The sequence below is a fragment of the Xiphophorus couchianus genome, chromosome 8 (assembly GCF_001444195.1).
Source record: "Xiphophorus couchianus chromosome 8, X_couchianus-1.0, whole genome shotgun sequence".
Taxonomy (NCBI): domain Eukaryota; kingdom Metazoa; phylum Chordata; class Actinopteri; order Cyprinodontiformes; family Poeciliidae; genus Xiphophorus; species Xiphophorus couchianus.
In genome coordinates, this window is record NC_040235.1 from 13,154,357 (window position 1) to 13,180,622 (window position 26,266).

At 37.9% G+C, this 26,266-nt stretch overlaps 3 protein-coding genes across 3 annotated transcripts; 2 read left to right on the forward strand and 1 right to left on the reverse strand.

The window, feature by feature from the left end:
• The first annotated feature begins 2,319 nt into the window (after nucleotides 1-2,319).
• On the forward strand, nucleotides 2,320-14,416 carry LOC114149011 (phospholipid-transporting ATPase ID-like). Its single transcript, XM_028024549.1, has 28 exons — nucleotides 2,320-2,633; nucleotides 3,070-3,152; nucleotides 3,318-3,376; nucleotides 3,734-3,847; nucleotides 4,102-4,200; nucleotides 4,295-4,356; nucleotides 4,495-4,567; nucleotides 4,724-4,794; nucleotides 4,885-4,967; nucleotides 5,404-5,562; nucleotides 6,145-6,233; nucleotides 6,521-6,714; nucleotides 6,835-7,043; nucleotides 7,123-7,166; nucleotides 7,251-7,416; nucleotides 7,776-7,964; nucleotides 8,138-8,253; nucleotides 8,342-8,506; nucleotides 8,617-8,728; nucleotides 9,785-9,890; nucleotides 10,135-10,285; nucleotides 10,820-11,003; nucleotides 11,091-11,314; nucleotides 11,503-11,586; nucleotides 11,684-11,929; nucleotides 12,404-12,542; nucleotides 13,324-13,454; nucleotides 13,590-14,416. Exons 2-28 carry the CDS (start codon nucleotides 3,098-3,100, stop codon nucleotides 13,818-13,820), a joined length of 3,555 nt encoding a protein of 1,184 aa, XP_027880350.1. The 5' UTR covers nucleotides 2,320-2,633; nucleotides 3,070-3,097; the 3' UTR covers nucleotides 13,821-14,416.
• Nucleotides 14,417-18,385: 3,969 nt separating this feature from the next.
• stbd1 (starch binding domain 1) lies at nucleotides 18,386-23,776 on the reverse strand. The gene is made up of 3 exons (XM_028026310.1): nucleotides 23,315-23,776; nucleotides 21,431-21,789; nucleotides 18,386-21,320 (listed from the first exon to the last, which is right to left on the reverse strand). The coding sequence occupies exons 1-3, from the start codon at nucleotides 23,616-23,618 to the stop codon at nucleotides 19,317-19,319; spliced, it is 2,667 nt and encodes an 888-aa protein (XP_027882111.1). The 5' UTR covers nucleotides 23,619-23,776; the 3' UTR covers nucleotides 18,386-19,316.
• Nucleotides 23,777-24,214: 438 nt separating this feature from the next.
• LOC114150101 (heat shock protein 30-like) lies at nucleotides 24,215-25,009 on the forward strand. The gene has a single exon (XM_028026311.1). It carries the CDS (start codon nucleotides 24,377-24,379, stop codon nucleotides 24,989-24,991), a length of 615 nt encoding a protein of 204 aa, XP_027882112.1. The 5' UTR covers nucleotides 24,215-24,376; the 3' UTR covers nucleotides 24,992-25,009.
• Nucleotides 25,010-26,266: the final 1,257 nt, after the last annotated feature.

Consider the following 26,266-nt stretch of genomic DNA (forward strand, 5'->3'; position numbering starts at 1 on the left):
TTTCTGCCCTTTTCACATGCTTTGAGGACAACTTCAGATGTGAGCTGCAAATACTGAACTGTATGCCATCAGGCATAGTTTTCCCATGCTATCTTGATAACTGTTTATAAGTAAGGACAGAAACCACACAAAACTGCACTGTTAAAAACAAGTTTGATATAGGGAGGTTTGTAGCGTGAATAAAAGCTGTCTGGCTCAAACGCGTCTAAAACCACAGGGTAAAAAGGCAAAAGAGGTGAGAAAATATTGATAATGTGACTTTTATTTGAGAAATGGGGCGATAAGATAATGATTTAACTTTAGAGGAAAGTGGCAGAGGACATCTGAAAATATACATATAAAAAAACTCATAATGTTGCAAGTGAATAGCAAAAAAATATATATGTAATCTGCAAGATTTAGCAATGATGTAGACCTGATTTTCTGAATGTACTGACAGCAGAGCACATGCAAGGAGGTAGGGAAAAAAAAATACTCCACTGGGAGAAATTGAGAAAGTGAGGGAAAAACAGAATTCTGATATTTAAAAGTATAAATAAACATTCCACCAGCACCGTAGTGAAAAACAAAGGCCAGTTCCACAAATAGAAAATACATCGAAAGCTGTAACTAAATGCAGTTCCCCTCATCCAACTCAGTTTTGCCACGTTTATGGGGCAATCTGTCTATTCTTGGAACAGACAAGCCCTGACGGCCTGATGGGAGCCAGAGAGAGCCAAAGCACCCGTGGTAATGGCTGACATTAACTTTGGAACAATGGAGTTCAAGTCAGAGAAAAATGGGTGGGCCGTGTTATGTTGTGTTGCGAGAAGCAAAGGGTGTTCCCATCAGGGATTAAACTTCTGAGTATTGTCCTGAATAAGTTAATTGTGTTGTGAGGGGAAAAAAAAAAAAAAAAACCTGATATCTGTAAGAAAGTTTCTATCTGAAATGTAGTGACGCAGAACTGACTCAAGAAAAAAAAAAGTTTACAATTTTGAATACAGAGACTTATTTTCTAATATTAGTGGTTTTTTTAATGGAAACTGTAAAAGTCCCATGACCTCCACTGGGAGAGGTTGCTCAGTGTTATTTCGCCATCTCTGGCAGTTGTTTTACAAGTTTTGGAGAAGTTTTACAGCTCTCCTGATGACATGTTTGCATATGCCTGACATCTAGTGGCCATTTAATGATCGCTAGAACTTTGATTCTGCCCATACTTTCCCAAAGTACATATCCAAGATCCAAATTGGATTTCTAATTAAGGTGAAAGGTCAGAAACAACAAATATTGAACAAATATGATTTATTTAATGTCCACAAAGCTTAGAAGAAAACTAGATGCTACCACTTTATGTTTGTGAACTTTGACACAGGAAATTACATAATTAAATCTTAATTTCACAAAGCAAATATTGTGAACAATTTATTATTTGCAAAGTGCAAAAGGACAGACGGGGTAGAACCCTGGCATTTTAAGAACTTTTAATTTTATTACCTTCCAGGCCTCGGCAAATAAAATGAATTCATGCATCCTCATAAAATAAATAAATTAAGCTTAAAGTGCAACGAAAAAAAATCATCACATCAAAATGACTGAATAAAAACACAGTCAGAGGCAGTTATAATATTGTACACACTAACCGAGAATGAAAAATGCCACTGTCTGACTTCAATGAGCTGCAGACAGACTTATGAAATTAATTTTCTTCTAGCTCCATGCCTCCACATTTCACTTTTCAGATTTCAGAAAGTGAGTAAATTCTATAACCTACAAAACCCTGCTTAAGAATATAGCTAATGCTTAAAATGTGCCAGTTTGTCAATTATAGCCTACATTTTGGGGGATTAATTCTTGAATCTCCTGTGGCAACCACTCACGGGTGGAAACACTTCCTCACACAAAGCGTGCCTCGCAGACAACCCTTCCTCCACACCTTTTCCAAACAAGCTCCTCCAGACTAGCAGCAGCAGCTATTAGCAAACACCTGGAGGAAGTGCACATCTGTTGAGCTTATCATGGAAAATACTTCTTAGTCCAACGCTCTGCAGAACAGCCTTAAACAGCATTGTTAACTGCTAAGGAGCTTCTTAATGTGATTTTTTAGAATGTTTCTTAGATATATTTAGTTTTTAACACTGTGTTTTCAGAGAAAAGCATTTAAACTGTTGAAGCTTGTTGTAAAATTAGTTAATTATGGCAGTCTGAGCATGCGTGTCGTTCAAAGGGTGAATTACACACCTGACCGACCTGACTGCAAGTGAGGTGTTGGCTCTGATTGGCCACAGCACTTCACTCTTTCTCTTCTGTTACCGCCTTTTCATTGACTCACCATCCTGGTCCAAAGATCGCTGCATTGTTTGCATTAGGCCCGAGCTGCTAGGGGCAGAAGGATTCTGGTTCTTTGCTCGTCCAACTCGTAAGGTGCTTCTATCGACCTCTGTAGCATCTCAGCTGTCGACTGCACCATTTTAGATTTTGCCAGAGGGTCAATAAAAAGACATTTTACCGTGTGGAGCCAATTTGGTGCCAGACCTTCCTTCTTGTGGCAGACAAGCAAAGAGAGGGTGGAGACCTGAAACACTTCCTCATCTTTATTTGACCCAGTGCCCATGTGCACAGGTCTGAAAGGAAATCCACATTTTTCTCTTGAGGTAAGACAATGACTTTAATTAGTTTCTAACTCTAGAAAAATATTGATGTCATGTATTGTGATAAGTCATCATCCTGAATTGTTTGAGTCATACAACGTCTAAAACATGAGATTGGGTTTGAGTTAGCATTGATTTTTCTGAGAAGTTGAAAGATCAAGAGAAAGTGATGAAAATTATGTCCAAGTTATAGTTATTGCACTTTCTGTTTAACTGAAGACGATGTTAAAGGTTTTATTTTCAATTGAACTGTTGTATGGTACGTGTAGGGCATTACTATTCCACCCTCCATGGTAAGAATTCAAACGTTAATTTTTCTATCGTTCTTACACAAGAAGCAGAGCAATCAGTCACTTCCAACACTGCAGAAGCCTCAGATCACAATGTCCTGTGCCATGTAATTCTAATATATTTGATGTGAACGCTTTTGCTTTTTTAGGGGTAAATAATGGAAATCTGAGCTGAAGATGGGATCAGTGCAGTCATATTTTGGCAGCTTGTGTGTAAAAGAGAAAAAGCAAGGTAAGGTTTACTTTTGTATTACATGTCAAGTAAGTATTCATCACTGAGATAAGGCTTTTGACATGCATAGTAAACTTCTGTCAACTGAAATTAAAATTAGCATTTGTTTTCCTGCTGCTGCTGTAAAGCACCTTAATCCCATTGTTGCTCTCATGTTTTTCTCAGAGGAGGAGAGATATGTTCGAGCCAACGACAGACCTTCCAACCTGTCTTACAACTATGCTGTAGGTCCCCACTACTGGAAGTACTTACACTTTTCACATTTGATTGAAATTTTTTAGCTGCAACGCAGATGTCTCAATTTGTCTTCATAAAATCCCATCTTTTGGTGGACTTTACCGGCTTATTTAGAAATATAAAATCTGAAAAGTGTGGCATGTATTTCTATTCAGTAAAGTAAAAACCACATATTCCTTGCAGTGCACAATTTTCCAATGTTTTGTGTCTGTTTGCTGCATAAAATGTCAAAAACGTTTATGTTTGTAGCAAAATGTTAAAGGGTCCTAAGTATTCATATACTATGATGTGTGCTGTAGGTATTTTCTGATGAACTGTCTATTGTGTCACTTCCTCTTTCTCAGAACAATGCCATCCGGACCTCCAAGTACAACATATTCACCTTTCTGCCTCTTAATTTGTTTGAGCAGTTCAGGAGGCTGGCTAATGCCTACTTCCTCTTCCTCCTCGTCCTTCAGGTACCTTTTCCCCTTTCTCTGTCTCTGCATGTCAACATCTAACTTTATCATTAAATGCCAGTGTGCCACTGATTATTGATACAAATTAGTTTCTATATTTTCAAAGAAACATTTTCTAACATGAGCATAAATTGAACATTTTGTGAGTGAAACTTTTTCATTTCAAGTTAACAACTTTCCCATTTTCTCTTAGTGTTTACATTCATTGTAAATGGAACAAAGTGCTAACTCTGCGTTGTTTCCTGTATTCACAGTTAATCCCACAAGTATCCTCTCTGTCCTGGTTTACCACAGCGCTGCCGTTAATTTTGGTGCTGTCCATGACAGCGGTCAAAGATGCCAATGATGACATAGTAAGATAAAAGCATTGTTCTAACCCTAACCTGCTCAGAGCCGAAAGAACAAACATCTGAGCAAATACTTTATTTTTTTCTGCCAACTGAATAGAACAGACACAAAAGTGATCGGCAAGTGAATAACCGCATGGTGAACATCCTCATCGATGGAGTGTGAGTCATTTTAATAGTCAAACATTAGATTACAGATGCGTTAATTATTTACAGTTTATGAGGAAGTATTTATTAAAGGGGACGTGTTCAGCACCTTTTTGAAGAATGATTTGAATTTGTTTTGCTTTATCTTTACAGACTGAAAAATGAAAAATGGATGAATGTTCAGGTTGGGGACATAATTAAACTCGAGAGCAATCAATTTGTTACAGTAAGTATGTGCTTAATCAAAGCTTGGAAAAGAGATTTTAAAATTTTAGAAAAGTAACCCCATGTCACTCACCCTACAATACTGACTTTATTAATGTCAACTGAACTTTTATTTTAAGTTTCAATAAAAGCTTTCATGAAGACTACTATCTTCCAGGCAGACCTCCTGTTGCTGTCCAGCAGTGAACCACTCAATCTAGTCTATGTGGAAACTGCTGAGTTAGATGGGTGAGTATGGTGCAAGTTGCTTTCCTTTCACAGATTATATGATTTCCCTTTAGTTGCAAACTTCTTACATCCCATATTGGTAATCCCCAGTGAAACAAACCTGAAAGTGAAACAAGCCTTGACTCCCACAGGAGAGATGGGAGACTCCATTGAAGCTCTTTCTGCATTCAAAGGTAAGAAAGTACCTCATGTAACTATGCATTTAAGATTCAAAACAAATATCAAGGCAAAAAGAAAATAACTCAACAATGATGTATTATATATAAATCTGACCTACATTTTAAAAATAATAAAACAAGATCAATAAAAGGAGAAATGAACTTTTTTCTTCAAGATGCAGAGCAAATTGTTAAGATTTTCCTGGTATTTGGAGCAATGCTAATTACATAAATGTTAGCTTAGCAGCTGGAGAAAAACAAAAACAAAAACTTCAGTTAGCACACCTGGTAATTACAAACCCAGTGTGTGGTGAGACTGGTTTTCCATGCAAACTAATAGTGAGAAGTATTTATAATGGGCCTTTTTGATTTTGACCAACAACCATATTACATAATCGAAAGACTTGCTAACTTCTGTGTGCAACATATTGCTGACACCTATGGTTTTCAGGTGAAGTGCGTTGTGAGCCTCCAAACAATCGCTTAGACAAATTCAAGGGAACCTTGACCATGAACGGACAGAATTATGGCCTGGACAATGATAAGATACTGCTGAGAGGATGCACGCTGAGAAACACAGAGTGGTGCTTCGGTCTGGTCATCTTTGGAGGTAAATCTACTGAAATGTAGCCCTCATTAACACACCTGCTTGTCCTACTGTGCAAAGTCAAAATTCCTCAAGTGAAAAAGGGCTTGTGTAGTGTCTCATTTCGCTGAGAGATATACTTGTTTGAGCTTAGCTGTTTAAGATAAGAATCTTGGCAATCCTCATGTGGGGAAAGAAACCAAATCTCTTAATCTTCAAGTCTACATAAGCCCACCAGAGGGCACTAATGCTATATTGGAATGCCCATGTGCTTTTGAGGACTCGATAAAGGTAAAAATTAAGATAGCAATAATTCAAGGGATGTATTTTTTAACGTTTGAATACTAAATTATTAAATGTATACTAACTTGTCTTTAAACTTTGGAAATATGGAAACAACTAAAGTGATCAAGTGCTGAGCAGATCAATCAATACATGTTTTTGACAGTAGTGTTCTCACCAGAAACCAGTAATAAAAGGCAAAAAAGATGGTAATTTTATTCTATATTTAACAAAAACATAAAATTACTAGCAAAAAAAAAAAAAGAATTGGACGTCCTCTGCAGAATCATGTGTATGTCTGATCCTAACGGAGAATGTTCTTAGGTCCTGACACCAAGCTAATGCAAAACAGTGGAAAGACAAAATTCAAACGCACCAGCATTGATCATCTGATGAACGTCCTTGTGTTGTGTGTAAGTGTCCGCAAACACAAATACACTGAAACTATTGATTTTCTGTGCCACTAAGCATTTACCCAAAACAGTTAACTAACATCAGCAGAGTATGTCTAAAATAGTCATTTATACCTTATGGATGACTTCTCAACACTTTGAAATGAAGTTAGAATGGGAATACATCCAATTATACTTCTAAATTTGTTGTTATCAAGTTGAAAGTATTCTTTTTTTATCTTTGTGAGCTGTACATGTTTTTTTTTTTTTTTACAATAATAAGTTTAGCAATGTGTGTATTTCGCTAGATCTTTGGTTTCCTGTTTACGTTGTGCTTCATTCTGGCCATCGGCAATGCGATCTGGGAGGTAAAGGAGGGCTCTGTGTTCACCGTGTTCCTTCCACGGGAACCGGGTGTTAATGCTGGTCTCTCCTCCTTCCTCTCCTTCTGGTCCTATGTCATTGTCCTCAACGCAGTGGTGCCCATTTCCCTTTATGTCAGGTAAACTTTAAAATAGAAAGAGATTGAAGTCAAACAGAAACAACTAGTGAATTTAGTCCTTATTTTACTTTTCCATGTATGTATCTGAGATTTTAACATCTGGTTGTGTATGAATGTCAGTGTGGAGGTTATCCGTCTTGGGAACAGCTTCTTTATAAACTGGGACAGGAAGATGTATTACCCCAAGAATGACACTCCTGCTCAGGCGAGGACCACCACACTCAACGAGGAGTTAGGCCAGATTAAATACATCTTCAGTGACAAGACTGGCACTCTGACACAGAACATCATGACATTCAACAAGTGCTCCATCAATGGAAAAAACTATGGTAGGCAGTTTGAATAAAGTCACACTGAGGTTGGTTGGATGTCTGATTCTTTAACATACAGTATGTCTCTCTTATTTAGGGGAGCTGTATGATTTTTCTGGACAAAGAGTTGAAATAACAGAGGCAAGTAGGCACATTCCAGTGTTTCTTCATGAATGTATTTAACAGGATCTAACAATATTGCCTACTTATACCCTTTTTTTGTAGAAAACACAAAAAGTGGACTTCTCCTGGAACAAGCTGGCAGATCCGAAGTTTGACTTCCATGATTATAGTCTACTGGAGACTGTGAGAGAGGGAAACCCTGAAGCTCAGGCCTTCTTCCGCCTGCTGGCTCTGTGCCACACCGTCATGCCTGAAGAAAAGAAAGATGGTCAGACCATCACAGTTTTTACAAACAGCACTAATTTTTAAAAGGAGAAATTGCTTGAAGTCAAAATTAAAGACATTTAAAAAGGGGTTTAAAAAGTATATACACAAAAAAACATTTTTGTTTATAAATGTTCAGCCCTACTACATTAAATCTTTTAAATCTTTTTGTAACTTATCAGGAATAAATTACCTGACAGTCCACCGTTAAAGTGATATTTAGTGAGAGAAGCCTTTTAACACAGTTATAATCTTCACAGAATGAGTCAAGTCAAGGATAATTTTAAAATATACAACTTTTAATATTTTTTATGCCTCTCTCCTCAATAAGTTTCCTGTCTTGTCTTCTGAACAACCTGGTAGGTGAGCTAAACTACCAGGCGCAGTCTCCTGACGAGGGCTCTCTGGTCACCGCAGCAAGGAACTTTGGATTTGTGTTCCGCTCTCGCACACCTGAGACCATCACCATCATGGAAATGGGCGAGAAAGTCACATACGAACTTCTGGCTGTTCTGGACTTTAATAATATACGAAAGAGGATGTCAGTAATAGGTCAGAGAAAATTTTAATTTTTTTCTGTAGAGAAAATGCATTTTCTGATTTTTATCATCTCTCTGCAAGAAGCATTATGTAGCATTCAACAGCTGCATTTTAAAGTCAGAAAATAAGCAAAATCAGAGTATTTTCTCATATTTTTGTCAAGTGTTTTTTGTTATTTTTCTTAGTACGCAGCCCTGATGGCAAGATGACACTGTACTGCAAAGGTGCTGACACCATCATCTATGAAAGATTAGACCACTCTTGTAAAAAGTTGATGAAAGTTACTACAGGACACCTAAATGTAAGCAATGTTTTTTTTGTGATTCTTATTTAAACTTTTTATATATTTTGCTTCTTTTTAAGTCCTCTGAATTCTATGAATAATCTAGGAATATGCAGGAGATGGGCTACGCACTCTTGTTCTGGCCTACAAGCACTTAAAGGAGAACTACATGGAGGAGTGGACACAGCGCCACCATGAGGCTAGCACAGCCCTGGATGGACGAGAGGAGAGACTCGATGAACTGTATGAAGAGATTGAGAAAGACATGATTGTTAGTTCATCTGCAAAGTACATTGAGGACTAAAAGTTTAAACAGTTGTAATAAAAGGCTAAACCGAATTTCCATCATGATCTCACTTACTATTAACTTTTGGTTTCCAGCTGTTGGGAGCGACAGCTGTTGAAGACAAGTTGCAAGATGGTGTACCACAGACTATTGAGCAGCTGGCTAAAGCTGACATCAAAATCTGGGTGCTGACTGGTGATAAACAAGGTAGGAGTTGCTACATATTAGGGCTATTGTAAACGAATATTTTAGCAATTGAGTAATCTATCGATTATTCTTACAATTAATCGAGTAATCTGATTTTAAGAAAGCATAAAATAAAACATTGGTAAATCTAATATAACAGCAGCATTATATTAATATTAACATCAGTCCAATTTTTCACATTTGAGCATCCCTAACAATAACTTTTCTGTAGTTTAGAAAATTAACTTGTAACAATAATAGCTCACTTTGTAAGTTAACTTGAAGAAAAGTTATACAAAAATCTGAAATTATATTCAATTTAATAAAGAGGGAGGCTCACAAATATGCTTGTAAAAAAATGTCTATACTCCAGATTTTTTCTTTTCTGTATTCATCTTCAGTCAATTTAATAGATTAACTCTCACCTTTCCCAGCCATTTATAGCTTTTGTGTCCATGTTAGCGACGGGATTTGACACCTGGCTGCACAGAAACACATCTATACCGTCACGATGCACTACACCACCATTTGCTGTGACCGGGATGATATGAAATATTTTCTTGTTAGTCAGTAAAGCTACTCTCAGGAGGAGAAAAGCTGTCGTACTCCAATCATCGCGCCTGTCATTTTAAGGATGCTTATTGGTCCCCCGAGAAACAACAAAAACCCGGACATTATCATGAATCAATAAAATCCTCCCAGGTCGAACTTGAAAATTGGACATCATGCTGCTAGCACTTAGCTTTCGTCAACAACTCAGGTGGAAGTGAGAGCGCTGCGCAACACAAATAATAACCTGCTCAGTACACGGTGCATTAAAAAATTAAACATAACTTAACGAACCTTCGAGGCAGGTAAAATTTCCTCAAGGAATTGTAATAATCGAGGTACTCAAAACGAGGAATCGTTTCAGCCCTACTACATATAACTGATTACATCAAGCATTTAAGGATTGCTAAAACTTTGCTGGTATATTATGTCATAAACTACAACGGAACAAATGTTCAACACCTGTAGAGTTTCCAAAGCTGAGGAATTATTCATACCACAATTACTTTCATTGTCATTCTTAAACAGAGACAGCAGAAAACATTGGCTATTCTTGCAACATGCTAAGGGAGGAGATGAAGGAGGTTTTTATTGTGGCTGCCAATACACCTGAAGGGGTCAAACAGGAGCTCCAGTAAGTCAATCCTTAACTTACTATCGCAATGAAGTGAGTGTGTAGCGTTAAAAAAATGTTTGTCTTAGCCCCACTAAGCCTGTACTCCAAAAAATTGTTTGAATGAACCACTGCAAATTAAGTTATTTTCATAATTAGATATCTTGTTGTTCTAAAGATAAAAACACAAAATACCCAAAAATTGAACTCCAACAGAATAATTTTTGTTGAGTAATTGTTTGTAAAACAAGACACCTTTTTCTAGGTATGCCAGAAGGAAAATGTGTCCCGGATCAGCAGAGGAGCCATCGGTGGCTAAAGCTCGTGCAGGCCTGTTTTGGCTTCAGAAAACAGAGACGGTGCAGGATGAACAAGTTGAAGGGGATTATGCTCTGATAATAAATGGACACAGCTTGGTAGATATGCAATTTTGTTTTATTTGTCTTTAAATCTCCAAAAAAGTGTTTAAGTCAATAGTGTGTCAAACCATGTTTGATTGCCATCCTAGGTAAGTTTCTTCTTGATGGTGTTGAAGGCTGAGTTGACACACAAAAAGGATCCTGGTGTACATTCCTGGGTGGTTAATGTGGTGAAAGAAAACGTGATATCCCAAATTGACTGCATAATCCGCTGACCTGTTTGCCCATGATGCAAACTGCACTGTATCCAGCAGGTGTCCTATAATGTTCTTCAGATGGTTCAACACCAGTGGCTCAAATGAATTCCATGATCACAGATGTCAGGGCAAAGGGCCTGTACTCATCTAATCCTTTAATGCTACTTGGGGACTTGGTGTATATTAGCAGAACATTAACTAGCTTAGACATAGTTCACCGCAGATTATGATAGTAACTGTCCTAGACACGTCATTATGGCAGATTTTTTAATCTCTTTACCTCCCTAATATTAAATCTGTATAACTGTATGTCCTCTTCCTGTTTCATCTTTAGGCCTTTGCACTGGAGAAGGACTTGGAGTTAGAGTTGCTGAGAACAGCATGCATGTGTCAGACAGTGATTTGTTGCAGGGTCACTCCTCTTCAGAAAGCCCAGGTTGTTGAGCTGGTCAAGAAATACAAGCAGGCCATCACTCTGGCTATTGGAGATGGAGCTAATGATGTCAGCATGATCAAGGGTAAAATTTGTATTTTCAGTTTTGCCAAAAGGCTACAGCAGATCTTATAATCTACCTGTAACATGATCTTGTTCTTTTGTCTTTCAGCTGCTCATATAGGTGTAGGAATTAGTGGTCAAGAGGGAATGCAGGCAGTTCTCTCTAGTGATTTCTCCTTTGCCCAGTTCCGTTACCTTCAACGCCTCCTGCTTGTGCACGGGCGCTGGTCGTACCTTCGCATGTGCAAGTTCCTACAATATTTCTTTTACAAAAACTTCACCTTCACATTTGTACACTTCTGGTATGCCTTCTTTTGTGGATTCTCTGCCCAGGTAAGTGAAACATGCGGAGGTTTAGCTTTAAGGTTCATATTATTGTCATAGTGTAACATATGGCATATGTTACACTATGACATAGTATTGTAAAACTGCAAATATTTGAAATCTCTTTCTACAAAAAATGGACTCCAAATAAGATCTATAAAGCTAATGTTTACTAATGATTTAAATGTCTTTGTTAGACTGTGTATGATGAATGGTTCATCACTTTGTACAACTTGGTCTACACATCTCTCCCAATCCTCAGCTTGGGCCTATTTGACCAGGTATACACCAAATAGAAAATAATTAATTTCCAGAAAATTATGAAAAATTCCATGATTTATTCAAGGTTTAACATCCTTTTTTCTCTCTTTTCTGCAGGATGTAAATGACCGCTGGAGTTTTGAGTATCCTCAGCTCTACTCTCCTGGCCAGCTCAACATGTACTTCAGTAAAAAGGCATTCGTGCACTGCATGTTGCACAGCTGCTACTGCTCCCTGGTCCTCTTCTTTATCCCCTGGGGAGCAATTCACGATACAGTCAGAGATGACGGCAGAGATCTTGCAGACTATCAGTCATTTGCTTTGCTGGCACAAACTTGTCTGCTTGTCGTGGTGAGCATTCAGGTGAGAAAAAAACAGTTCTTGTCTCGGACATTCTAAATGATGATGATGATGAGAGTTGAAAGACGAGCGTTATGGAAAAGACACAGTTGTGGCCAAAACTCTTTTACACAAATGGAGGCAATATTTATTGTCTTTTCTCTTCAGTCTCAAAAACCAACTCCCTGAAAATATGGAATGTGCAGAAATTGTTGGGTGCTTTAAATCAGGAATGAAAGCATTGTTTGGTGCAGATTTCCTTTAAATATTTTCTGTAATGTCTTTGCAACCTAAGGTCATTGCACAGTAATTTTATGATGTGTGTATTGAGCAAGATTTCCTTAAGTCTCAAAATCTTTGGCAACAACTGTTTAGTGAAAACTAGCCTTTTTTTTTAAATGGCCCTTGTAATGCTTAGCCTCAGAAATATTCTATGCATGTAAAAAAGGATATTTAAAAAAAAAAAAAGATTGAACAACTCCAACTTTAACATTTCAGCTATGTATTGACACCTATTCCTGGACAACCGTAAACCAGTTTTTTGTGTGGGGTAGCTTGGCTGCCTACTTTGCTATCACGTTCACCATGTACAGCAGTGGCATGTTTCTGATCTTCACCTCCATTTTCCCCTTCGTTGGTGAGTACATTTAGCACAAATATCATATAACAATAGCTTCTGGTACATCTGTTTGTATATGAGAAAATAACCTCAAGAATCTGTATATGTTTTCTTTTATGACATTCTTCCTCATCAGCAACGGATATTTTCAAGACATGACAGAGAGATTTTTGAAGTTTACAATAAGCAAACATTAGAATTCGAAAAAAAAAGTGTCATAATAGGCAAGATTTCCTAACAAAATAAAATAAAAACTTCTGAACCAGTATATATGTAGTAACAAGTAAATATAAAACAGGAATATGGAATATTACTTGTACTTTAAATGTCTGATCAGTCTTTGCTCCATCATTTTGTTATCATTACAATATAATGCAAAAGTAATGATTTATGGACACTAAATATAAAAGCAGTCACTCAGCCACAGTGTATGCAAAATTAGTATTCATTTATTTGGAATTTGCCAGCTTTAACATTTAGTTTTGCAGCACCTTCAACCACTCTACCACTTCACAACTAGTGATGTGTGGATTAATACTGAAATATTGATATTTCCTATGCCAGACCTTTTGATCAATTCTTATCAATTTTCAAGTCCAAGTTCAATATGTCCAATACTTAAGTCATTTAAGATAACTTATCTTAACAAGGGAACATCAGAAAGTAACAAAATTATTGAGATCTTGCCTAAATGAGAAAGGGTTGATTGGAACTACTTTTTTCTGCCTAGTAAGTTTGTAATGCTTAAGGACATATGTTATTTTTGTTTTTTTCTTGGCTTTTCTTTCATTGAGTTTAGGAACCGTAAGGAATTCCTTAAATCAGCCAAATGTCTGGTTGACCATATTCCTGGCTTCCCTTCTCTGCGTGCTGCCTGTGGTGGCTCTGCGCTTCATCCTCATACAGATTCGTCCAACTATCAATGACAAGGTGAAAAAACACCTGAGACCGAATATTGTGTATGCATTCTGTGGTTATGAATACAGCCTCATGAGCCACAACACCACAAACCTAGGAAAGGATGTGTTTTTACAGAAAGTCGTATTACTTTTAATTCTTCTACAGGTGAGATATAAGACTCAAATGGAAGCGCCGCCAGCACCAGCTCCTCGCCGTCCAGTGAGGCGTGTCAGCACCCGCCGATCAGGCTACGCGTTCTCCCATTCTCAAGGCTACGGTGCTTTGGTCACTTCAGAAAGATTCCTGTTTAAGCGACCAATGAAAGGTCGTCTTGCCTTTTCTGTCCAAACAGACACGCCTCAGCCTAAGCTCTTCCGTCCCATTCCAGTGGAGTAAAAGGGGTCACAGAGCTCCCAGAATTAGGAAAAATCATGTAGGGACTAACATCTTGCAGAAAACCGATACTAATAGTATTTACGTAACAAACACTGGCTGTACAGGGTACATTGGTTGGAACACTTTCTGCTTAATGTTTCTTCTTCAATGAATGGCATCACTGTGAAAACCCAATGCCTTAAGTGTTAGCTCTGGTATGGTTTGTTTTTACTGGTCTAACTTCCATTTCCTGCAGAATGCATCACTACTAATTTTTTTTCACATTCTGGATGCATGCATTTCTTTTTCCTAAAAATACTTGAGATACAACTGAGTGTTAATGTTTTGTATTTTTATTTTGTTTATTCTAATCTAATGCTGTTAAAGAAGTTGTAATGTGACCATGTCGAACAGTAATTGTGTTTCTACAGTACAGACAGGGGGCAGTATTGTCTTTTCAACTCAATTTTAAGCCTATTACATCAGAATGTAGATGAACTAAAGTTTAATTTCCATGCTGTTAAAATAATACATCCAACAGGCTGCATGTCATTCTTCTAATTTAATGTATATTCAATCAATTTTCATCATAAATCTTTGTTTCATACAGAAACCAATATGTTGCCACTTTTACTGACTCATTTTCTATTGAATTATAAAACATCACATTTACTACAAGTTTTATCTGAAGCTTATACATTAACATTTTTTTCCTTCTTCCACAAAATCGATTCTGTTTTCTCCATTCATGTAGGCTGACTGATGAAAGCATCAGAAATTTGTTTGGTTATCATAAAGGTTTATGAACAAGATATTGTTTGGAAAACCAATAAACATAGCTCTGCTAGGCTTTTTTGCATACTGCATGCAGCTACAAGCTCTCTTCCCTGTTCTTTCTCCTCCTCTCCCACTCATTCTGTTCTCTCCATGTCCTCCCACATATCCTTACTGCACTGTGCATTTGCAGAGCCGCTCATAACTCCATTCAGCCCACTACTGCAGTGTCCTCTAAGCCAGTAAGTGATGACCTCACTGGTGGAAGCTGTCCCACTATGGCACACTTCCAGAAGAGCTTTCATTTTGCTCGCAGCTTCACCAGAGCAGATGGTGTAGATCACACTTCATGGCGCTGTGCAGACATGCATAATGAAGAAACACAGCGAGGTCTCGGTTGGCAGACAAGGGACACCAGCATCAAGGTTTATATGTCGTCTAGCAATAAAAACACTGACTTAAATACAAAAATTTTAAATGTTTTTCATGAATTTATATAACATTCTTTCCTCATTTAGCTTAAGCCCCACTCATTACTCCTTCCAATAGGGTCATGTAGCACTGTCAGCAGGCTTGACCGTCTCCAGTGAAGGTCACTGTGTGATCCCCCAGAATGAAATAGGAATGAGAACTGGCATGTTGTATTAATAGCCTCCATGTGTAGCACTTCCCTATCGATGACATGAATTACAACAGCGGTCTTCCTCATTTTTCCAAACGAAGCATTGTAAAAATAGCAAATAAAATATAATTGTATGGGTTTTACTATCCTATTGTAACCTGGAAGAAAACTATTAATGTCTCTTAAAACATCACCATACAGCTTCAGAAACTAGGATAGATAGAAAAAAGGGGGACTGAAAGAGACTGAGCTTCAACAGGAGGTGTTTTTTTTTTTGGAAAACCAAAAGGCAACATGCTGCAATGACAAAGTAAAGTCCAAATGAACATGAGCACTCATATACATGGAGTCTCTCTGATAGTATTACACAATCCGTCTAGGTCAAAGATCAAGAGAAAAGCAGCAGCCTGGTTTTTACTGAGTGTAAGAAGATACAGTGGTCTTATATATAAGAGAAAGAGAATTTCACACATAGCAGCAGTTCAAGCTGGACTGACACATTATAGCCTCACTAGAAGAGGGAGCTACTCTGAGGAAACAATATTAGACTCTGAAAACATAGAGGGGGCATTCATATTCAAAGCTTATGCCAAATGTTTTTTTTTCCTCGTTTATTGTTTTTCTGTAGTAAAAGCAGACCACTGAAAGATAAGAACTGATAATTCTCATAATAAAATTAAATATTTTGTTGAGTTAACCTGCTGTCATGCTACATTTCCAGTGGCCTTTATCAGACAGAGGAGATAGAGGGTGAATCAGTCATCTGTGGACAAAACTTGGGAAAAATGTTGTTCTGATATATATGTTGCACAGTGCAGGTCACATCATTGACACACATCAACTTGAACCAACCAATATGGTCTCTCTGTTACAATGATTGTCACTGTAAAGGTGGAAAAACATTAAGACGGTTTGGAAAACTCAGATTTGTTTGATCAAGAATCAAACAAATCTGATTCTTGATCCTGCATTATTGGATGACCAGTAATGCAGGTTTTCAAGCCATGCACCTTAAAATCGATGAACATAGTACTCCAATAACAAGTTTGGGAGTTGAGTTTAGTCATGGCCTGTGAAACAATTTAAGACAACCTTGATTGGTAATCTTGGGATGACATTGGAAGATTCCTGTTAGTAAATAACTGGATCTGTTAAGGGAAGACAAAGATGAATATTAAATACCAACATAGAGAGCATAGACAAATTGTGCATCAGGTCTTTACAATGCATTGATACAATTTTGGATAAAATCTGAGAAAACAGTTTCTCATCTTACAGAAAGCATTGGTAAAATATTCCAGATTTTTCTAAAATTTGTCATAAAGCAGTATTGCTGAATTTACATTCAATTTGATCAAAACTAACTGAATCAGTTCTGCTTTTTTCTCATCCACAAGCATTCACATTTTATTAGATGCCATTTGGAGGATTCCCTTTCACAATAATTGTAAACCATAGTCTCAAATAGCTGCATTTGCATGTGATGCACTATTTATGCTCCATGGCACATGGATACTGATGACAGGGGCGCACAACAGCTGAAAAAATCATTTTAGGGTGTTGATTTGAGGGCTTTGTTCCCTCTTATAAGTCTAAATCTGGATGTAAAGAGAAAAAAAGGGAAGACTCCTTTATTAACTGCTCTGAGATTAACCAATGCATTGACAAAGGCCTAAGAAGTCTGTATGACAGAAGAGATGTATAAATATAGCTGAGAGAAAGTGAATACAAATGTCAGCTGTAATCCTTGTACAATTTACAGTTAGCTGTGGAAAGACAACCCAACCACCTGCCACATTAGCACCAGTCAGGGGTGAGTGGGGGGGATTGATCCACATACAAAATCAGCATTCATGTAGAAGAGTTTTGTTTTTTTTTACTTGCATTGAGGTCTTGTGACATTTCATTTATTTGTACTTTTCATTACAGTCAGGACTTAAAAAAACAAAACAAAAAAACTTCAAAGCTAATCTTTTAAGCATACATTTTCATCAACTGGTTTTATCACTTCTATAAAACATGTTTTAATACATCTGCCTCTTTCCATGCCGCAAAGGTTCCTTCAGTCTTTTCTTCCAATTGGCATGCAAGTTTGTGTAATTTCAAATCCTGGGGTTAAATTCTGAATTTTGTTTTTTCCCCACAGAGCCATCCTCTTTAGCAGTTTTTAAATTTACATGATCTACCTTTGTCATTTCTATTGAAGGACTCTAAAGTAAATGCCTCTAAAAGAAGTCTAGATAAATAAACCATGAAACCCAAATGACCAGAAGAATCAGGTGACTTCCAGCCAGGCCATGTCCTCATTTGAAATGAGGTCAAAAGATTCTGAGGCCTTGTTTGGCTGAGAGTTGCTTAATATTGATCTGTCTGCTTAGAGGGGGAGCTCCCTTTGGACCTAGGAGACTTCCAAATGTGAACCACTAAAAATATCACATTTCACAGACTGAACACATGTTGACACCACACAAATTGCAGGCCCTTTATAAAAGGACTGTTTGTCTTCCCACCCAACAGGAGTTGGGGGGGACAATGTTGCTTTGAAACACTTTGAAAAGCTTTTGTTTGGAATTATTGTGCATGAGTTCCCAATTAGTTTGACAGAAAACTAAAAATAGAAACTTTTCACTTTTGGGTTATTTAAAATTCAGTAGTTTTGTACTCTTTAACATGGAATTCTATCATGCATTCAGCTCTAAAACCCAACTACATAAGTACTCCAGGCAACCCAGTTAGAAAAAGCATTTCCCCCTCCCTGATGGGTTACCTTTGGCATGCAGAAGATTTGAGCAGGACATGAAAATATCTGCCAATTATGGTCTCTCCCTTCATGAGCCTTTTCCAAGCCAACTGGACTCAACAAGGACAGAACTATGTCCCTTGGTTTGAATAACACTGGCTGAGGTTTTCTTAGTGAGTCAGCTCACAATGTTTGTTTGGGGTTGTTAGTCCATTTCAATATTGGTTAATAATTTTCTGTTCTTCAGATGCAGCAGCTCATGTTAGCACTTTAATAGTTTTGCATTAGGGATCACATATCTCACCTATCAAGCAGTGTTAAGATTAAAACCAGAGTTCATTTGGTGACCATGGTCAGTTTAATGAGTCACATATTTCTAAAGCTGCTTAGATAATGCAAGTATGAACACCTAAAATTGGACTCTCCCAGTAAAGTTTCAGTGACAACATGCACATTTGAAAAGATTAGTTTATTTAAGTTTAATTACATTCAACATATTCTAAGACAAGGAAAAATATTAACAGCAATTCAATAAAGTTGTAATGACAATTTTTCTTTTTAAAGGCACACCTACAGAACAGGGGGATACATGTACATGCACAAGATCCCATTAAATAAAAGCAGTAGTTGCACCTCCACAGTTCAGTGGTAAACACATTGTACCTGATTTAACACTTGTCACAGCATATAGAACAATTATTGCTTTGATTATTGCTGTAATAAAAGTGAACTATGTGCATTTCTCACAGTAAGTATTGAAGCAGCATGTAGAACACAGACTGAAGCTAAACACTTGCAAGACACTTTTTTAAAAAGAACCATTTGCATAATTGTAGATATTGCCACAGCAGTGACTTTGTAGTACATGTTACCAGTTCAAACAGAACCCTCCAATCGCAATGTACAGAATTCTAAGACATCCCATTGGTAGGGCGTGTAGAGATATTCCTTCCAACACTGATGGGCCAAGTCTGGTTGAAATGTACAATAGAAAAACCCAAAATGTACCATTATAAAAATACAACTCAAGAAAAAGTGTATATAGAGTCAAGATTATGGAAATTTGATCATACATCTATAAAATCATCCCTATTGGTAGAACAAGTGTAGTCTAAGACAACTCAAATAAATGTTGAAAGTTTTAAAAACTATTGTGAGTGTAATTGATTGAGCCCTAAAATACACCAACTTAACCTTTGAAATAATGTTTACAAGCAAGCCAGATAATTCTTTCAACCAGATCTGGCCCAGTTATCAGGAAATGTTACTCAAAAATCAATGCTTGATAGAAGTTAAAAATCAATGAGTAAATGAGTCATTTACCTGGTCCAGTCCATACGCTCATTGACCCTTCTAGCCTCAGTGTTCGCCTTAACACCTTTTACAAGAAACCCCAGCATTTGTGCACAAGGAGGGTCTCTCTGTTGCCTGTATCCAAGAAGCGATTGCCACACTCCTCCCAGCGGCACACTTCTCCCCTCTCCACTATTACAAACTTCCACTCCACATGACTCTCTGCAGGAAGGTTGACCACAGTAGCCCAAAACCCATCTTTCACCTTTTCTAGGGGAACAAAATCCTTCCAGTTCCCCAAATCAAAATGGTTTCCTGTGATAGCCACCTTCTGGTATGGAGAGTGCGTGAGATAGTGGATCTGGAAGGTCACACTGACATTTTGGGGCATAGGCTGAACTGCCAGCACCCTCTTGCTAGTTTCTGTGGCTTCATCAGAAAGGGGAACTGTGTTGTCTTCTTCACACTCATTGACAGGTGGAACATCTGCATATGTGCAAGCAGCATTTACAGAAGAGGAAGCTTGAGATTTTTCTATAGACACTGGATTGATTTGTGGACTGGAAGGCTTTATCCAAGGAAGGACTTGATCAGTACCATCTGTGATCCACTCATTGTTGTCCATAGTTGCCTCCATGATATTAATTTCTGTAGTTTTGTCCTCTTCCTTGCCTTCTATCTCACGCTTACCTTCAATGACAATCTTTGTGCCCATATTTCCCAGGTCTTTATTCAAGCAGAAATCAGTGGTTGCTTCTATTGCAAGTTTCCCAACTGTTGTGTTGAAACTTTCAATCTCAATCCACGTCTCACTGACTGTACAAGAGTCATCATTGGCTTCATCAGTGTTCTTGATGTGGGGTTGTGAATCATTTGAAGATTCAGGTATTGCATCTGATGGTTCTTTGATGACAGCATATGACTCAGCCATTGCAGTTTGAAGTTCAGCCTGGTCCTCTGACTGTAGAGGAACACCCAATGTCACTGGCAACAAGATTTCAGAGATTAAGGGATTCTCAACATCAGGCAAATCAGGACTGACGGCCATGCTCGAAATCCCGCTCTCTACTCCAACATCAGAAGAGCACCAAATTAAATTGCATGGATTTTCATAAAACGGTTGGACTTCATCAGGAAGAGGTTCCACAGTCTCAGCCATGACTGGGGCAGGATCATTACAGACCTCAAGAAGATCTGCATTTTGCATTTGTTCACCTTCTTGATCTTGGAAGGAAGAATCATCTGGACAAGACATTTCTTTTGACACAGATGCAGCAGAACTGACATCACTAACAACTGCATCAGGTGAAGACAGAATTTCCACATTTTCTTTAGAAACCAGGATATCAGTTATAGTTTCATCAACTTCACCGTGAGGATATGCAAGACCACAGAGGGTATCAATTGTTGCTTTAGAAAATTCAGAAGTAACATCTTTAACTTTGTCTTCTGGCTGTAGACCAACTAGTGGCAGGGCTTCATATTCGTGATTAATAATTTCTGGCTCAACTGACAAACATGATAGGACAGGACTGAACACAACAGCAGTTTCCTGTGGTTCACTAAATGAAGCCATCTCAACATCCTCAACATTCTTACTGCAGGTAGAAGAATCTTGTTCATGTTTCAGTTCTTTGCTAGACAGTAGCACAGCACAGTAAGCTGACAAGTCTACAAGATTGTTTTCAGTCACGTCACTATTTGGACTCTGTTCAGAAGCTGCACAATCAAAGGCTGGACTTTTGATAGTCATATATTGGTTATTGATGTGCTTCTGCAGTGCCACATTTTGAGAGTCCTCACTGGCAGGGTGTGGTTTATTTAAGCTAGAGATTTCAAGTACTGAAATCTCATCTTCAGTTTTGGTAGAGAGGGACTCATCCATGTGTACGGAAGGCTCTTCAACATAACCCCCAGCCTTGATTGAATCTGAGGTGGCCTGATTTAGTTTATAGTTTACATTTAAACTCAATGAAGCATTTTCTTCATGGCAGATTGGACTTTTTAAAGCACACAGACTTTCTTCATCCTTACAGGGAATTTCAGTTGACACATCTTCCACAGTCACCTCCTCTTTCTGGGATTTTTGTACCTAAACAGCAAAAATTTACACCCAGTTAGTTACAGACCAAGTATACTACAGAGCACAATTGGTCTCCCACCAACATCAGCTCATGACAATTGTCTAAATTTGGTACTCACCTTTTCTTCATTTGCAAGACTCTCACAAACCATTACAGGCTCCAAGGAGTCACTATGATTTCCCTCTGCATCATTTGGCATTTCAACAAGGTTATGTTTGTACCCTTCATCTTCCACATTCAAATTCCTCACTTCACAAATGTCATCTTGAAGGCTCTTAATGGTCTCCTCCACATCTGTTTGAGTAACACCGGAAGTGTCCTCCACACGCGAGGCATTCTGGAGTTTCTCTGGTTCCACTACGATTGGCGGACTAGAAGACTGAGGACTTTCTTCAGCGGTGGCACGACGATTCTTCAGTTTATGCCGACTTCGAATTACAGCTCCATCCCTCGCATTTGAAACCTCCTCAATCACATCTAGAAGATAAAATGGAACCCATTTTAACTTCGACAGATGTTTAGGTTGCAATCTTGAGACCACAACTTCAGATGTGGTGCCTGTTTGGACTTCAATTTAACCCATATATTCAACTCAATCTACATCAAAAGTTGTCCAGTTTCAGATTTGTGACAATGTCAAAGTTTCTAGAAGAATAAAGTTGAGAATGAAGTTTAACATATTACCCACTCCTAAGTATGATGCAAAAAAAATTCATTTGAAACTGGAGCAAATAAAGACTGTATTCATCAAAAGTATTTGCTACTTTAACAAATGGGGGTCAATTACATCATTTATTTTCCATGTATTTATAAAAGTTGGTACTCAATTTGATTAAAACTACACGTTTATGAAATATTGCCATTACCCAACTTTTAACATTGAACATCTTTAACAAATATCTGTGCAAATATGATGGAAGGGAATCAAAGGTGAGGACAAACTTTTTTCAGAAGCAAATGGTGACTTAAGTTTCTTTTCAGGAATGACAAATTAGGTCTACATTAAAGAAAGAAATTGCCATGTTAGGATACTTTTTAATCATATTGGGTCCTTTTGACAAAATATTTGACCCAGTCTGTTCAATATGCAAATGTTACTTGCCCAGCTTTGAAAAAAAAAAAAAAAGATAATCTGCAAGTTGCAAAGGTCTTTTTAAAACTTAATGTTTCCCTTTATATTCAAGACCACAAAATAAATTGATTAAAATCAAAAAGTGAGCCAAGGTTTGCTTCAATTGTTTGCCAAGAGAAAACTCTGTATGCCATTTGTCCTGGGGTGGGTTTTCACATGATTGCATGATTTGGTTGTTAAATATTTGCTGAGCAACAAGAAATATTAGCTAAACATATTCCATATTTACTTGAAAAGTTAATATGAAAGTTACTAGTAAATCACAGGAGCTGTTATAAAAAGTCAAAAAGTTATATATATAAAAAAACTTAACTAAAACCAAAATAAATTCATTCTGGGTGGATGGTTTAATAAATTTAACATCAATGGTTGCAAATTTGACAGAGGCATAATCTTAATTGCACTACAGCATTTGTCAAATTAATTTATTTTAAAAAGTTGTAAAAAGAGGTCATTACACCTACAACAGCGTATCTACTTTAAATAGTTGTAATCCATATCGTTTTCCTTAAGCATTTGAAATACACATCTTCAGGGAGGAAATAGATAACTTCACGTGTAAGGAGACCAAAGGAGAAGCCCAAATTGTGTTCGTGCAAAACTCACAAGAGTAGAAGGAGAAAAAAATAAATAAATAAATAAATAAATAAGAGAACATCTGCCGTGTATTATCAGTCAGTTCAAATTAATAGTTAATACTAGGTGGAAATTAAGAAAACTTTTACCACTTCCATCATGCTCAGAGACATGGGGGGTACAGTTTTAGGGTATAAATGACCCATGTAGTTCAAAAGACATTTAAGCAAAAACATAATATTTTTTGTTATCTTTTAAAGACAACAGTTCACCCCCCTCCACCAGTGACTGTACCTGTTGACTCCACACGGCTGCGTGCCTCCCGCTCTGGACTCGGCTCCTTCTCCGGTTGCACCGCGTCTCTCGTCGCTCCCTGGCTGCTGCTGCTCCCGCTGCCGCCGCTCACGTCTCCGGCTCCGGGTCCAGCCTCGGCCTTTCTCCGCTTCCCCTTCACGGTCCGGTAGATAATGAACCCTGCCACTACCGACACCATGGCAATCACAGCCACGGCCACGGCGGGTCCGTGGCGCCCGATCATGCAGAACAGCGAGGCCAGGTCCATGTGTTTTTCCATCGGGTTGTTATTTTTCAGCTGCATAACAGTGTTCGACTAAACCCGTTTAAACTCGTGTGAATGCCTCCTGCAGCACACTGCCGTGGATCCCGGCTCCTGTCTGCCCCAGCAGTCAGTGAATGGAAGCTCCTAATTGCTCCTAAAAAGCTGTGAGTGGCTGCAGGTGCGATCAGCTCATTGGCTGAACTTAGTCACGGGGAACTGATTTCATTGATGAAATGAAGGAAGAAATGGCGTTTAGGAATCATCCGCTGTCTGCAAATTGTGTCTCATTGATTATTACATTAATTTTCATCTAAAATAAGACTTATTTTGAATTTGATGTACAATTTATTCAGATGTTATCAGTTCATAGCTAATTTAACTACAGGTGACGTCATGTTTTTAGAAAAGAAATCTATAAAATAAAGTAAAAGGTAAAATATTAGTCCTTCTATAGTTGTCCAAAAATTATGTATTTGACAAAAATACTAACCAATTGCAAATTTAGCAAGAGTAAATGATGAATAAAGACTATTTAAAATTTTAACTGTGTATCTGTTGATATCAATAGTCACATAAAGACGTTTAGGTCTGGAAGAGTGATATCATCGTCCCAGTCAAACAGCTCCACCCACTGGACATATGTGGTAATTACCAGAAACTTCCTGAAGCTTCTGGAGCGCGTCCTGCTAGAATATAAAGCTGGGACAGCCCCACTGACTGACAGAAAGATACACTAGAAACACAAGAGTGACGAGACGCCTGAACATCAAGAAGACTCAAGATTAAATAAAAGAAAGATGCTGTGCTCTCATGGATTCCCGTCTGCCCTCAGTCCATTCATGGACTTCTCCTGGCCTGTACGCAGTCTGTGGCCAGAGGTCAGACCTCTGTTCTACCAGCAGCATGTCATGCAGAGAGACCTACAGGAGCTGCGCAGCAGTCTGCAGCTGATGGACAAACTTCAACGCCAGATCCTGGAGGACACAGAGCCTTTCAGGAGCAGCGTGGCTCTGCAGCCAGTCTCCTACCAGCTGGACAAAGAGGGAGAGCACTTTGGCCTAACCCTGGACACTCAGGGCTTTTCTCCGGAAGATCTGTCAGTCCGGCAGGTGGGCAGGAAGCTGAGAGTCAGCGGGAAGATGGAGAAGAAACAAGAGGACGGGAAAGGCTTCTACTCTTACAGCCTGCAGGAGTTCAGACAGGAGTTTGATCTGCCTGAAGGGGTGAACCATGAAGACGTCAGCTGCCATCTTTCTCCAGATGGAAAACTCCACATCCAGGCAGCCAAAGTTCCTTGTATCGAGGGGACGGAGAGAGAGCTGACTATCAAGAGGAGCTCAGAGGAGGAACCACAGCAGAGTGTTTGTTCACAGTCAGAAGACAGCAGAGCAGAAACACAGAACAGATCATAGAACAAAAATGAAAACATGGACTCACATACATGTTGATGTGCCAATAACAAGTTTTCTTGTCTTTCAATGTTGACTTTCTACTTTTTTCACTGCAGAAAATACTTAGTCAAAATTAGGATTAATACGATGTACGATTTAATCTTTTTCGGGGTTTTTTATTTTTTATGTTTGAATGGAAAACATTTAAAGTTTGAAATGATAACATTTTAACATCAGACATGTGAGGAATATATAAAAATAAAGTAATCCAGAAATAAAACTGTGTTTAATATGATTCATGAAATGTTCTAAAAATAAAGTGTTTGCAGTGTTAAATCCCACTTTGTTCACGTAAATCATTCTCTAACATAGTAAAGACTACTGTTCCTTGGGTCCACATCAAACATTACTATAAGAATCATTAACAGATGTTTAAAAACTAAAAAAATAAACATACAGGGTTAAACTCAGCTCTGTGTTTCTCCTGCTAGCAAAGCTAGACTAGACATTAGCCCTTTGTTAAACCATTAACCACTGCTGAGGACAGTTTATACAACAGGCTGTTTCATAAACTTATGATTTTTTGTAACATAGACATATAAAGAGATTATGTTCAATCATATTTCAGTACAAACACAACATCTTAACATAATAGCTTAAAGTGAAATTATTTAATTATTCCTGGTATGAATTTTTGCTTTGTATAGAATGGATGATTTTGTCAGAAATGTCACCAATATCTCTACATTTGCACCTAGTTTAATTACAATTTCAGACCAGCTTTGTCTCCACATTAAAATAAGTTAGTTGTGGTGGTCAGAGCATCTGATCAGGATGACCTGTTGGTACCTCCAAGGTTTTCCAGGCACAGCCCACTGGGAAGAAATCTCAGAGAAGACCCACAACTTCCTGGAGGGACTACAAATCCCACCTGGCCTGGGAACACCTGGGGAGTCCTCAGAATGGACACAAACTTTGAAAAGCAACATACCAGGGGCAGATGGATGGATGTATTGGATATTCTTACTAATGACTGCATGTGAATTTTCAGATTTTATTTTTTCAAGACATATTTGTCACAGGTTTGGTCTGTTTTTATTTCTTTTTCTTTTTTATATCAGATGTGTGGGATTTTAATATAATGTTTTAACGAATTTCACAAGTGGTTGGACTTAAACAGTCTTCATTTATAAGCTGAATATCATATTTTTATTTTAACCCTAAATTAGACTTTTGTAGCAAAAAAAAGAAAAAGAAAAAGAAAAGCACATGTCTTCAATTAAAGCTGATCATCCT

Excerpts from the sequence above, each read along its gene's own strand:
- LOC114150101 (XM_028026311.1), top strand. The coding sequence starts at position 24,377 with ATGCTGTGCTCTCATGGATTCCCGTCTGCCCTCAGTCCATTCATGGAC.
- stbd1 (XM_028026310.1), bottom strand. The coding sequence starts at position 23,618 with ATGCAGCTGAAAAATAACAACCCGATGGAAAAACACATGGACCTGGCC. Across the intron at positions 21,790-23,314 it reads CAGCCGTGTGGAGTCAACAG|ATGTGATTGAGGAGGTTTCA; the intron begins GTACAGTCACTG and ends TTTATCTTCTAG. Across the intron at positions 21,321-21,430 it reads GTCTTGCAAATGAAGAAAAG|GTACAAAAATCCCAGAAAGA; the intron begins GTGAGTACCAAA and ends TTTGCTGTTTAG.
- LOC114149011 (XM_028024549.1), top strand. The coding sequence starts at position 3,098 with ATGGGATCAGTGCAGTCATATTTTGGCAGCTTGTGTGTAAAAGAGAAA. Across the intron at positions 6,234-6,520 it reads TGAACGTCCTTGTGTTGTGT|ATCTTTGGTTTCCTGTTTAC; the intron begins GTAAGTGTCCGC and ends GTATTTCGCTAG. Across the intron at positions 7,965-8,137 it reads AAAGAGGATGTCAGTAATAG|TACGCAGCCCTGATGGCAAG; the intron begins GTCAGAGAAAAT and ends TATTTTTCTTAG.